Source organism: Scyliorhinus torazame, chromosome 22 (genome assembly GCF_047496885.1).
Source record: "Scyliorhinus torazame isolate Kashiwa2021f chromosome 22, sScyTor2.1, whole genome shotgun sequence".
Lineage (NCBI taxonomy): Eukaryota > Metazoa > Chordata > Chondrichthyes > Carcharhiniformes > Scyliorhinidae > Scyliorhinus > Scyliorhinus torazame.
The window spans coordinates 78,293,286-78,306,444 of NC_092728.1; the positions used below are offsets into that span (position 1 = coordinate 78,293,286).

General features: G+C 45.4%; 1 protein-coding gene across 1 annotated transcript in view; it reads left to right on the top strand.

Moving 5' to 3' along the window:
* The window catches only part of LOC140399154 (protein crumbs homolog 2-like), a 239,517-nt gene that overhangs the window by 188,269 nt on the left and 38,089 nt on the right, over nucleotides 1-13,159 (top strand). The window contains exons 8-11 of the mRNA XM_072488414.1: nucleotides 762-1,318; nucleotides 2,517-2,682; nucleotides 3,175-4,045; nucleotides 5,713-5,829. Of these exons, the coding sequence (XP_072344515.1) occupies nucleotides 762-1,318; nucleotides 2,517-2,682; nucleotides 3,175-4,045; nucleotides 5,713-5,829 (1,711 nt within the window). The remainder of the gene's footprint in view (nucleotides 1-761; nucleotides 1,319-2,516; nucleotides 2,683-3,174; nucleotides 4,046-5,712; nucleotides 5,830-13,159) is intronic.

Here is a 13,159-nt window from a genome sequence, read left to right on the forward strand (position 1 = left end):
CGGTGGCCTGTCCCGCGATCGGGGGCCCACCGATCCACGGGCGGGCCTGTGCCATGGGGGCACTCTTTTCCTTCCGCCTTCGCCACGGTCTCCACCATGGCGGAGGCGGAAGAGACTCCCTCCACATGCGCGGGAATGCAGTCAGCAGCCGCTAACGCTCCCGCGCATGCGCCGCCCAGAGATGTCATTTCTGCGCCAGCTGGCGGGGCACCAAAGGCCTTTTCTGCCGGCTGGCGGGGCGGAAATTAGTCCGGAGCGGGCCTAGCCCCTTAAGGTTGGGGCTCGGCCCCCCCAAGATGCGGAGCCTTCTGCACCTTTGGGGCGGCGCGATGCCCGTATGATTTGCGCCGTTTTGGGCGCCAGTCGGTGGACATCGCACCGATACCGAAGAATTTCGCCCACATGTGTGAATAGACAAGCAGATTTCATTCCACAAGTGACCGGAAACATACGCCAAATTGAAAATGGTGAATCGTAATTTGTCAGAGAAATCATCTGCACTATGCTGCACCCTTGGTCTGTATTTTTGTGAAGCAAACACAGTTCAGAGCTGAATTTAAGATTTATTTCGGGAGGTATTCCAGGTAAATATTTGGTTTATGTCCAGCGAGCATTAAATTCATCCCATCAACATTCGAAAGAAATGCTGAACAACGTTTTTGTTTCATTGCCCACGAACTAACTTCCCTCCCAGAAATCTTTGATGTATTCTTCTGTATTTTTGAACATTAAACAAACTCATTTTATTCTCCCTTCTGCAGAATTCATCTCTGCAACATTCAGCAATGAGAATTCAAGCAGTTCAGCCTCTTTTATTATCACGGACGAACCAGGCACAAAATTTGTTATTTCGTTTTTCATGCGCACACTAAAGGCAGATGGCTTCCTATTACAACTCAGCCATGGTGTAGATCCGTATCTCACAATATATCTGACCAGCAGCATGATTAGTATCAAGACAAAAACCATGCTGAAAAACTCATCCATTAATTTTGCTGACGGCATTAAACGACTGATAGAAATTCGTTTTGATGAAGCTTGGGTAACTGTTACCGAATCAGATGTTGTTCTGCTAGACTATGTATTATCTCCTTTGAAGATTCAAACTTTCGACATTGTCCACCTTGGTCAAGATCCGATTGATTCTGCTGCCGGGGGAGGACCTTTTAAGGGCTGTCTGCAGGACGTTAGGCTGAACAACGTGCAACTGGAGTTTTACCCACTGAAAATGGAAAATTACAGCTCCCCATTGGATGTTTATAAGAGTAAAACACTTGTAAATGTGATCAAGGAATGCATCAGTGATGATTCTTGTATGGTGAGAAAAGAACTTGCCTGCATACTTTTAATGACCAATTGTTTTAGGTTTACATATCATTTAAGGTTAGAGGAGCTGTTCTACAAATTCGAAGTTACCTGTTTGAAAAGGTAAAAGTAGAATCATAGAATGTACAGTGTAGAAGGAGGCCATTCAGCCCATCGAATCTGCACCGACCCTACTGAAGCCCACGCATCTACCCTACCCCCGTAAGCCAGTAACCCCAACTTAACTTGGACACTAAGGGCAATTTAGCATGGCCAATCCACCACACCCGCACATCTTTGGACTGTGGGAGGAATCCGCAGCACCCGGAGGAAACCCACGCAGACACAGGGAGAACGTGCAGACTCCGCACAGACAGTGACCCAAGCCGGAAATTGAACCTGGGACCCTGGAGCTGTGAAGCAACTGTGCTAACCATTATGCTACCGTCCTGCCCCTGATTGAAGTAGCACATCAATCATGTTATCAATGGAGTCATGTCACCAGACAAAAGAATGTAAAAATTACGTAATTAAATAGCATATTTTAAAGTAGAAACATGGTTATTGACTGAAAAAGAGCCATTGATCATTTATAGAGGCGTTAATACATGCAATCCAATTTCTATTTGTGCAATTAGACAGTACGGAAAGTTGGTGAATTTTGTATCTCTATTTCCAGAACAATGCCGGAATAATGAAATAATATGGCTTCTAGGGGACGTGGCTCGTGCCTCAGGTGCACCACCATCAAAATTACCCTGAAAGACCTCCCTCTAATACCCCTCCAGTTTTGGGCAGGAACCAAAACATATGAATGTGATTTTCAGCCCCCCCCCCCCGCTCGCGTTCAGAAACATCCTCCACCCCCTCAAAGAGTCGGCTCATCCTCACCTTTGTGAGGTTCACCCTATACACCACCTTCAGCTGTATCAGCCCCAACCTCACGCACAAAGTTGAGGCATTCACCCTCTGGAGCACCTCACACCATTACCCCTCCTCCATACCCCCCCCCCCCCCAAACTCTTCCTCCCACTTCCCCTTAATCCCCTCCAGCGATAGCAAGTTAAGCACTTTAGTAGTGAACTTGCTGCAGTAATGCAGGAAAGATGGTCTGGAAGACTGTGCAGTCGCTGACCGATGGGACAAAATGATAGATAGTGTACATGTGTATATATATTTGTGTAACTGACATATGTACTGCTTTTATGCAGACTGCACCTTGCCAAAATGGAGGCAATTGTACTGTGACATGGAATGATTTTGAATGTAAATGTCCAAAGGCGTACGCTGGAAGAACTTGTGAGGAGAAAGTGTGGTGTGAGCCTGATCCATGCCTTGCAGGAAGTCACTGTCAGAATCTTCCAGGAGGATATGAATGTAAGGACTACAAGAATTCACTTATCTATAGAAGCAAATATTCAGAGACTAGGATCCATAAAACAAATATAGAATTTTAAAATCTATTACAGGTTTTGAAACCTAAATCTGCAAAGTTACACGATATTGAATGTATCTCTATACATGCTCTATCAGTGGATGAAGGCCAAGTGGAAGGTCTGATTTTAGTTGCTAGCAAGGCTGTATTTTTTTGATTAAAAAAAAACTTATTGGATTACATCCTTTTTTGTCCCATTAAAATTTTGGATTAAAATATAACCATTTAAACAATGCACGGGTATTCCTAAACAAAACAGTATCCACTTGGAGGCAGTCAATTCTAAATAGTTGCAAATATCATGTTTTCTTTAAAAGCAGAGATGTGTGTTAGAAATGTGAAGTTGCTGGGAGGGTTGAAAAGGCAGTAATAGGTCAGCAACATCGACTTCAGTGAAATAACCTCTCTCTTGTGTTTTTGTGGGTGTTTCACAGGTTATGCGAATGCAACATTTCAAGGTGATTATCATCCAGTGGTGTACACTGGCAACATGTTAATCACAAGAGATCTCATAAGTATTTCCATGGACTTCAAAACCAGAGATTTGGATGCTGTTCTGCTGCAGGCCAACAATGGCGCTGATTCGGTTTGGTTTGTTATCCATAATTCTCACTTGCGGTTCAGACTGTATAGTGGCAACAGCGTAGAAGCCCTCACTCTTTCTAGCAACATCAACATCTCAGATGGCCGGTGGCATTCAGTAATGATTACGATGGTGGAGCCTTTTAGGATGTCATCAAGGTGGATCATGATTATTGATGGAGATTCCAATACCACCAGTCCAGTCACTGCTGGCAACTTAAATTTCCTTCAAAGCAATGTAAATATAATACTCAGCAGCAATTTTACAGGTTGTCTTGGTGTGATTCGAATCGGTGGAATCTACCTGCCCTACTTCAATCAAAAGTTTTTTACATATAATGAACAGTTTGTCAGGGTGACCAGTCCCATAACTCAAATCGGATGCTTTGGCACAGAAGTCTGTTCCTCAAATCCATGCCAGAATAATGGAACGTGTGAAGATCTGTTTGACATTTACCAGTGTCACTGCATTGCAGGGTGGGAAGGCATAAGGTGTGAATTCAACATTGATGACTGCATGTCCAGTCTCTGCATTCATGGTAATTGTAGCGATTTGGTGGAAGGTTACGAGTGTAGCTGCGATCTGGGCTACACTGGGAGAAACTGTGAGAATAATATAAATGACTGTGTGAACCATGAATGTAGAAATAACGGAACCTGCATTGACGGCATCAACTCCTACTTCTGCAGCTGTGCGAACCAGTTCACTGGGCGATATTGCGAGTAAGCCGACCTGTTCTATATACTAAAACTCCACAAAAACTGAACAAGGCATTTAAAATAACTAGAACCCAGTAATAGGAATTAAAATGAAAATTGTTTCCGGATTCTTCTAATATCTGATTGATCTTTGTTGTGATTCTGACTGCTCTAATGCCAGTTGTTGTTGAGTTCAATCGATCATTGCAAACTCTTGGTAAACCAGCAACAGATAGCCGAATCAATGTGTATCTTTGCTGATTACTTGCACTGTCATTGTGCATTACAAACTATGGTTCACAATGTCCTCCAACCTGTGTGTATAAGTCTTTATGGCACCACATCTGGCAATACACTTTTGATCTGGTCAGTCCTCAGTCAGTGCCCAACACAGATAAGTATTTTACAACTTAATCTTTCATCTGAACCCAGTCTTTTATCAGAACCCAATCTCTGCCAATTCCTTTAGCAGAGGTGCGGAACAGTCTCAAATTTGTTCAACTCATTCCGAAGCGGAGATCTTAGAGGATGGTATAAGGATTTAAATGGAAAGATTTTTTTTTAAAAAATGCATTATTGGTAATTAAATTTCAAATCCATAAATAATGATTACCAATGGAAAAATCAAATTAAATATTTAAATTCTTCAATGAAGATGGGCTGTTTTGATTGTATATATCTAGTACACGTCAATGCACTTTGATTGTTTTATCTGCATGTTGATATGTGTGACAAATAGACTGGATATATACAAGTGAACATTTAGGAAAAAAACTTCAGTAACGTAATAAATTCATAAAATACTGAAAAATTCTCTTTGGAAGTTTAAGGTTTGGAATTACAAATTCTAGAGCCGAAGTATTACAACTTTATACTATAAATCTGAGTTTCAGATAAATAATTTCTCACTAATATAAGAAACAGTAGCTTAGTTTACAATAAATTGGAGGTCTCGCCTCCGAGAAAATGAAAACATTTGAAGCATTGCAGAATATCTAAAGTTATAAAATGTGCAACGCAATAAAATATCAAATTGCATATTATAAAGAAATAGAGAAGAGCAACAGGATATGGAATTAATTTATATTTAAATAGGATTTAAAATGAATGGAAGGTCTCTATTAGCCAGGCTAACACGAGGGTTGGCAAAAAAACCATATCTCAATATAAATTTCTGTGTTGGGGGTGGGTGGAGAGAGGGAGGGGGAGGGAAGGAGAGAATATCTGAAGAAAACATTCGAGAAGGAAAGCAAAAGAATTGATCGATGTTTCTCCATTGAAAATTAAAACAATATCGTCAGTACTTTTGAAAACTAGACAAATTTAGAAAGTAACTTTTAAGCCCCCAAGGGGAAATTCCATTAATTTCTCATCTGCTTCAACGGGGAGCTGTTCTGTCTGCTCTGAACCAACACATTGTATGTCTATTATACAAAAAGGATTAATATTAGAAGGACAAGTTATATTTAGCTTCTAACAGCTCAATAAATTGCATATAACACCAGTTTTTGGGAGAGAGGTACGCTGTCCAATAGCATAGAGGCAAAACTCAAAAGTAAGTATAAATTCCCACTTTAACACAGGGCTCGCTGAATGCCCAAGATTCTATTGTACTTGTGTTGTTCATGAACCAGCATTTGTCATGAAATAAAATTTGCGTGCGCATGAAAAGCATTCTTAATATTTTTTAGATGGTTCCACCCACCAGTCAAGTGTGGAGAGAGTTTTAGCTGTAAACACGGAGGACTTTGCATTGATGGAATGTGGGGTGCCAATTGCACCTGCCAGCCAGGCTTCACTGGAATAAGGTAATGACAGTCACTATAAACCCCAATGAATATGCTGCTCATGTGCTTTCCATATTTTAGTAAATTAATGTATCTCTTGTCTTGTAGTGGTGACATAGTTTATATATATTGGTGTTGTTGGAATTTGCATGTGATCAGTTGCACAATCATGGGGTGATGTATTCCCATTGTACAGAAATAATTGTCCCATTAACTCGGACCGTTTTCCAGCACTTCCCTTCTCGGCAGTGCTAATTGTTGTGGTTTTTCTCTTTTCCACAAAATAATCGGTGGCCCAGAATGATCATTTATTGACCAACACGTTGCCAAGCCCAGCTTCAGTGATAGACTTCAGGAGCTGACTCCCCCCCACCCCCCGCCCCAAACACGCGAAATCAAGTAACATTTATACAGTGCCGATTACCTAGGCAAGAATATTGTTTACATTTGAGCATTATCTGGTTCAAACTTCACATTAAACAAGTTGCATTTCGATGCACTCAGGCAGGGTGAGCGTTATCTACCTTTATCTACACTTCATATTTCTATGGATTCCTCTCTAACCTCCCGACTTGGTGCCAGACCCGATAGATGTGTCTGGTCCTTGGGTCGAGTTCGAAAAACGTGTTTGCTAATCTTTTGGTTGTTTTCAGCTGGAACTTTGGTAGAGGTACTGTAATTCGCTTCAGTTTTCCAGGGTTAGGAGGAGAAATTTGGCTAGAGTTGACACTCAATTACAATAGAATCCAATCCACAAGGCAGCCATTTGATGCAAAGTACCTGTGCTAACTCCTTGGAAGAGATATCCAATTCGTCCCAAAGCATTGCTCTTTCCTTGTGGTCCTGCAAAACTTTCCCCTTCAAGTCCGTATCCAGTTCTCCTTTGAAAGTTACTTTCTGAGTAAAACTCCTTTGAGTCTGCTGTAACCATCCCTTCAGGCAATGCATTCCAGATCATCAAAACTTGCTGTGTAATTATTTTTTCCCTTATACTACTTCTGATTCTTTTGCCAATTACCTGAATTCTGTGTCCTTTGGTTACTGACCCTTCTGTCACATGAAACAGTTGCTCCTTCTTTACCCTATCAAGCCCCTTCCTGATTTTGAACGTATCAAATTTCTTTTGAAAGCTCTCTGCTTTAGGAAGAGCAAGACAAGCTCATCCAGTCTTTCCATGTAACTGAAGTCTCTCATCCTTGGCACCATTTTAGTCCATGTCTCTCCATTCCAAGGCCTTGACATCCTTCCTGAAGTTTTGTTTTATTTGTTTCTGAGATGTGAGCCTCACTGGAAGGTGAGAATTTGTTGCCCATCCCCAATTGCTCTTGACAAGGTGGTGATGAGCATTTCCTTGAACCACACAAGTTAATCTGGTGGGAGTGCTGGTTGGAAGGAAGTTATAGGTTTTGGACTTAGCAACAGGAACAATTATATAGTTCCAAGTTAGGATGGTGAGTAGTTTGAAGGGGAACTTGCAGATCGTGGTGTTTTCAAGTATCTGCTGTCCTTGTTCCTGTCGGTGATAGCATTTGCCGATTTGGAAGGTGCTATTGAAAGAGTTTGCTAAGTTTTTGCTGTGAATCTTATAGATGGTACACTGCACTGTGGTGCTCAGAATTGGACACTGTTAGGAAAACAAAGATAGTTTTAAAGGATTTATATTAGTTTTAAGTGTGTTTAATTTAATATTTCTGAGCCTGGAAATGATTCCTGGCTTGGGTCACTGTCTGTGCGGCGTGTGCATGTTCTCCCTGTATCTGCGTGTGTTTCCTCCGGGTGCTCCAGTTTCCTCCCACAGTCAGAAGATGTGCAGAATAGGTGGATTGGTCATGCTAAATTGCACTGTCGTGTCCAAATGTTTGGTGGGGTTTCTGGGTTACGGGGATAGAGTGGAGGTGTGGGCTTAGGTAGAGCGCTCTTTAGGGAGCTGGTGTAGACTTCATGGCTGAATGGCCTCCTTCTGCACTGCAAATTCTATGAAAATCTATAGTTAGATTCATGCAGGACAAATATACATGTGGGGGTTGGTTTCCATTCCAAATGTGATTCTATTGTGCTTAGAGAGGGTTACAATGTAAAGGGTAAATAGACAGCATTGCTTAGCAACAGGAAGCCACTTTCCAGAGGGAATGGATTTCCTTTGTTCTTAGTTTTAGCTGGATATATTACAATTGGGGACAGGATACCGGGAAGTGAACATCTCTCAACTCTGCCAGGAGAAGCTGTACAGGACAAGGAAGTGGCAAAAATTCATGCTTCCTAAGGAACAAGATGAAACCCGATAACCAGGGAGATAGCGTAGAAGGAATCTCTTAAGATGACTGAAACCAAGAGAACAGAGACAAAGGTATTGTTCAGACGAATTCAAGGAAATGTAAACAAAGTGTTCTGAGTTAAAGAGATAATTGGAGTAACCAGATTTACATTGGGAAAACAGACTGCAGAGGTAAATCAAACATCTGGTGCCATTTTACTAGAGTCTGGCAGAAGCAATTGTGAACAGTTTGTACAACTGTCAAGACAAAGAAAACTAAAGGGGATAGTGTAAATCATAGACTGGATTTGCTGTTAAAAGTGGAGTGGAAACCTGGACTGGATTTTGGAAAGCAAACCACTACTGTGAGAGAAGCTTTTAAAGCGTGTTTTTGGGAGTGGAGTTTGAAAACTCTTTTTTTTTTTTAAATATATTTTATTGAATTTTTTTTCCAAACAACAATTTTTCCCTCTTACAAAGCAAACGAAACAATAACAAAACAGAAATTTTTAACAATACACAGGTAACAAAACCCCATTGTCTATTGACCTAAACTAAACTAAACCCCCTCTGTCTTCCCTCTAACGTTCCCCTAGGTAGTCGAGAAATGGCTGCCACCGCCTGGTGAACCCTTGAGCCGATCCTCTCAGGGCAAACTTTATCTGCTCCAGTTTAATGAACCCCGCCATATCATTTACCCAGGCCTCCAGTCCGCGGGGTTTCGCCTCCTTCCACATGAGTAGGATCCTGCGCCAGGCTACTCGGGACGCAAAGGCCACGACATCAGCCTCTTTCGCCTCCTGCACTCCCGGCTCTTCCGCAACTCCAAATAGAGCTAACCCCCAGCCTGGTTTGACCCGGGCCTTCACCACCTGCGAAATCACTCCCGTCCCTCCCTTCCAATACCCTTCCAGTGCCGGGCACGCCCAAAACATACGTGCGTGGTTTGCCGGGCTCCCGCCACACCTCCCACATTTGTCCTCCACTCCAAAGAACCTGCTCAATCTTGCCCCCGTTATGTGTGCTCTATGTAGCACCTTAAATTGAATCAGGCTAAGCCTGGCGCATGAGGAAGAGGAATTTACCTTGCTTAGGGCATCAGCCCACATACCCTCCTCTATCTCCTCCCCTAATTCTTCTTCCCACTTTCCTTTTAGTTCGCCCACCAACTCCTCCCCCTCTTCCCTCATCTCTCTATAAATCTCTGACACCTTGCCCTCTCCGCCCCACACTCCTGAAAGCACCCTGTCCTGTATCCCCTGTGTCGGGAGCAACGGAAATTCCCTCACCTGTTGTCTAGTAAACGCCCTCACCTGCATATATCGCAAGAAATTTCCCCGGGGCAACTTATACTTTTCCTCCAATGCTCCCAAGCTCGCAAAAGTCCCATCTATAAATAAATCTCCCACCTTCCTAATTCCCAACTGGTACCAGCTCTGAAATCCTCCATCCATTCTTCCTGGGGTGAACCTATGGTTGTTCCTGATAGGGGACCCCACCAGGGCTCCCCGCACCCCTCTCTGTCGCCTCCACTGTCCCCAGATATTCAATGTTGCCGCCATCACCGGGTTCGTGGTAAACTTTTTAGGTGAGATAGGTAGCGGCGCCGTCACCAGCGCCTCTAAACTCGTTCCTTTACAGGACTTTCTCTCCAGTCTTTTCCACGCTGCTCCCTCACCCTCCATCATCCATCTACGTATCATTGCCACATTGGCGGCCCAATAGTAATCACCCAAGTTCGGTAGTGCCAGTCCTCCTCTGTCCCTACTATGCTGAAGGAACCCCCTCCTTACTCTTGGAACTTTCCCTGCCCACACAAAGCTCGTGATGCTCCGATCTATTTTATTAAAAAAGGTCTTGGTGATTAGTATAGGGAGACATTGAAATACAAATAAGAACCTCGGGAGGACCATCATCTTAATTGCTTGCACCCTGCTCGCCAGCGATAGAGGCTGCATGTCCCACCTCTTGAAGTCCTCCTCCATTTGCTCTACCAGCCGTGTCAGATTAAGTCTATGCAAGGTTCCCCAGCTCCTAGCGATCTGAATCCCCAGGTATCGGAAGTTTCTTTCCACTTTCCTTAGCGGTAAGCCTTCTATCTCTCTACTCTGGTCCCCTGGATGTATCACAAATAATTCACTCTTCCCCATGTTTAGCCTATACCCCGAGAATTCCCCGAACCCCCTCAAAATTCGCATAACCTCTATCATCCCCCCCGCTGGGTCCGACACGTATAACAATAGGTCATCTGCGTATAACGAGACTCGGTGTTCTTCTCCCCCTCTAATCACCCCTCTCCATTTCCTGGAGTCTCTCAACGCCATGGCCAGAGGTTCAATTGCCAACGCGAACAACAATGGAGACAGCGGGCATCCCTGTCTTGTTCCCCTATATAATCGGAAATACTCCGATCTATGTCGACCTGTAACTACGCTTGCCGTTGGAGCCCCATAAAGAAGTCTAACCCAGCTAATAAACCCGTTCCCAAACCCAAACCTCCTTAACACTTCCCATAAATACTCCCACTCTACCCTATCAAATGCCTTCTCTGCGTCCATTGCCGCCACTATCTCTGCCTCCCCCTCCACTGGGGGCATCATTATCACCCCTAATAGTCGTCGCACGTTAACATTCAGTTGTCTCCCTTTTACGAACCCTGTCTGGTCTTCGTGCACCACCCCCGGGACACAGTCCTCTATCCTCGATGCCAGTACCTTTGCCAGCAATTTGGCGTCCACGTTCAATAGTGAAATAGGTCTATAGGACCCGCACTGCAACGGATCTTTGTCCCTCTTCAAAATTAGCGATATCGTCGCCTCCGACATCGTCGGGGGTAGAGTCCCCCCTTCCCTGGCCTCATTGAATGTCCTCGCCATCAACGGGGCCAACAAGTCCACATATTTTCTGTAATATTCCACCGGGAACCCGTCTGGCCCCGGGGCCTTCCCTGCTTGCATGCTTCCCAGTCCCTTAATAACCTCGTCCACCTCAATCGGCGCCCCCAGGCCTGCCACCTCCTGCTCCTCCACTTTCGGGAAACTCAATTGGTCCAGGAACTGCCACATCCCCTCCTCTCCCTCTGGGGGTTGAGACCTATACAGTTCCTCATAAAAGGTCTTGAACACCTCATTTATCTTTCCTGCCCTTCGCACCGTGTCTCCCCTTTCGTCTCTAATTCCTCCTATCTCCCTCGCTGCTGTCCTCTTTCGCAATTGATGCGCCAACAGGCGACTAGCCTTTTCCCCATATTCATACCTCCTCCCCTGTGCCTTCCTCCACAGTACCTCCGCCTTTCTGGTGGTCAGAAGGTCAAACTCCGTCTGGAGTCGTCTCCTCTCCCTGTACAATTCCTCCTACGGGGTCTCTGCAAATTCCCTGTCCACCCTTAAAATCTCCCCCAGTAATCTTTCCCTTTCCTTGGCCTCTGTTTTCCCTTTGTGGGCCCCAATGGAGATCAGCTCTCCTCTGACCACCGCTTTTAATGCTTCCCAGACCACTCCCACAGGGACCTCGCCGTCGTCATTGACCTCCAGGTATCTCTCAATACACTACCGCACCCTTGCACACACTCCCTCATCCGCCATCAGTCCCACATCTAATCGCCAGAGTGTTCTCTGCTCCCTGTCCTCTCCTACTTCCAGGTCCACCCAATGTGGGGCATGATCTGAAACCGCTATGGCTGAGTACTCAGCTTCTTCCACCCTAGAGATCAACGACCTTCCCAACACAAAAAAATCTATCCGGGAGTACACTTTATGGACATGGGAGAAGAAGGAAAACTCCCTAGCCCTAGGTCTAAGAAATCACCATGGATCCACTCCCCCCATTTGGTCCATAAACCCCTTAAGTACCTTGGCCGCTGCCAGCCTTCTTCCGGTCCTTGAGCTGGATCTATCTAGCCCCGGGTCCAGCACCGTATTAAAGTCCCCTCCTAAAATCAAGTTTCCTGCATCCAGGTCCGGTATATGCCCCAGCAACCGTCTCATGAATTCCGCATCGTCCCAATTTGGGGCATACACATTAACCAACACGACCTCCATTCCCTCCAGCCTGCCACTCACCATTACATATCTACCTCCGCTATCTGCTACGATGTTCTTTGCTTCAAATGCTACCCGTTTCCCCACCAAAATGGCCACCCCTCTGTTCTTTGCATCCAGTCCTGAGTGGAACATCTGTCCCACCCATCCTTTCCTTAGCCTAACTTGGTCCGCCACCTTTAGGTGCGTCTCTTGGAGCATAACCACGTCTGCCCTTAGTCCTTTCAAATGCGCGAGCACTCGGGCCCTTTTTATCGGTCCGTTCAGGCCTCTCACGTTCCACGTGATCAGCCTCACTAGGGGGCTACCTGCCCCCCTCCCGTGTCGACTAGCCATTACCTTCTCTCGGCCAGTCCCATATCCCGCCTCCGCGCTCCCGCTCGCTCCCCCAGCGTCGCACACCATCCCCGCCCACCCACTCTTTAGCCATTTCCTTTTGGATTTCCGCAGCAGCAACCCAGTTGTCTCCCTCCCCCTCCCCCTCCCTCCCCCCGCTAGATCCCTATCTAGCATGATTGCTCCCCCCATATCACTTCCGTAAGTCAGCTGACTTCAACTGACCCCGGCTACTCCTCGACCCCCCCCCCCCGTGTGGGGGAACTCCCATCCGCCTTGCGCCTGTCTTCCCGCCTTATTCTTTCTGGCACGGGAACATCCCTTTACCTGACCCGCCTCTTATGGCGCAGCTCCCTTTCCCCTCCCCCTCTCCTTCCCCATTCTCCGACTATGTCCCGTCTTTCCCCCCTCACCGGCGCCCACATTTCCCCAATGTCTCCCCCCTTCCCTGTTTACTTCTCAATTAACTTCCACCGTAACATTAACAAAAACAATAACAATAACATTTCCTGCAGCATCAGTCCCTCAGTTCCGGTCCAATTTCTCTTCTTTGATGAAGGACCATGCTTCCTCCGCCGTCTCGAAATAATAGTGTCTCTCCTGATACGTGACCCATAGTCTTGCCGGCTGCAGCATCCCAAACTTCATCTTCCTTTTATGCAACACCTCTTTGGCTCGGTTGAAGCTCGCCCTCCTTCTTGCCACCTCCGCACTCCAATCC